Source organism: Perkinsus marinus (assembly GCF_000006405.1).
Source record: "Perkinsus marinus ATCC 50983 genomic scaffold scf_1104296974954, whole genome shotgun sequence".
Classification (NCBI taxonomy): domain Eukaryota; phylum Perkinsozoa; order Perkinsida; family Perkinsidae; genus Perkinsus; species Perkinsus marinus.
The window spans coordinates 1-1,042 of NW_003200941.1; the positions used below are offsets into that span (position 1 = coordinate 1).

Here is a 1,042-nt window from a genome sequence, read left to right on the forward strand (position 1 = left end):
ATTATATTAAAATTCGATTCTGCGGAAGAATTCACCGGATTCTTGCCAATTCCAAGTAAACTAGACGTTGATCACCTCCACAGCGACAACCTTGTCTGCAGTAACCTCGAGGCCAAACGGTGAGAAAGCCAGCCTAGCTAGCTTGCAGTACTGGAACCCGAATGGAATACCAATTATAGAGATAAAGCAGAGCACTGCCGAGAATATATTGAAGATAGCGATAATTAAACCAGGAATGAACCACAGACAGTTTCCGAGACAGTTGCATGCGCAACAGGCAGAATTGTCTTTCTCTTCAACCTGATCAAACAAACTGGTTTACGTGAGAAGGAGATGATAACCATTCAGTGCTTACCCGATAGCCAAACGGTATGAACGACAACTTAGCCATTTTGAAGCACTGCAGGCCACATGGAATACCAATGATAGTGATGCAGAATACACAGCCAAAGAAGAGCCACCAGAGAGCTGCGACCCAGCCGCCGACCAGTATCCATAAGATGTTGCACGTCCAATGACCACAGCCTCGACGATCTTCGACTTTGAAAACTTCAGCCATGTGACTGCGAGAAGGACTAAATGAGGCTAAATGCAGTTAGATGTTCCCGACTCCCAATGAGGGTACTCCGAAGCTTAACCTTATTGGGAGTAGGGAACATCAACCGTTGAACCACCCATGAACACAGATTGGTAGAGTAATAGCACAAACAGATGTTACTGATATTACAGCAAGAATGATCTCAAAAATAGCAACTACAATGCTGGGAGACTCTGGCATATAGTTGCAGAACTAGCCACTATCACATAATGCGACACTTCGTCTGTCAATAACATGACCATCTCAAAACTCTAGGCCACAGAGCAAATACACGAGAGTCATGCGGGACAGAGCGGATGTGTAAACTATGCTAGAAAGCTCAGCTAGATTTCAAAGAATGCCAAAAATTGTATTCCAAAACTCAGTATTGATGCACCTCATCAGAGAAAGTGCATTACGGTAATGCACCACCCCATCAAGAAGGCTAGCACTGTGTGACGCAGG

At 44.6% G+C, this 1,042-nt stretch overlaps 1 protein-coding gene across 1 annotated transcript; it reads right to left on the bottom strand.

Moving 5' to 3' along the window:
- Positions 1 to 60: 60 nt before the first annotated feature.
- Pmar_PMAR017008 (conserved hypothetical protein) lies at positions 61 to 559 on the bottom strand (the record flags this gene model as incomplete). The annotated part of the gene is made up of 2 exons (XM_002765736.1): positions 61 to 300; positions 356 to 559. The coding sequence occupies 2 exons, from the start codon at positions 557 to 559 to the stop codon at positions 61 to 63; spliced, it is 444 nt and encodes a 147-aa protein (XP_002765782.1).
- Between the last annotated feature and the right edge of the window lie 483 nt (positions 560 to 1,042).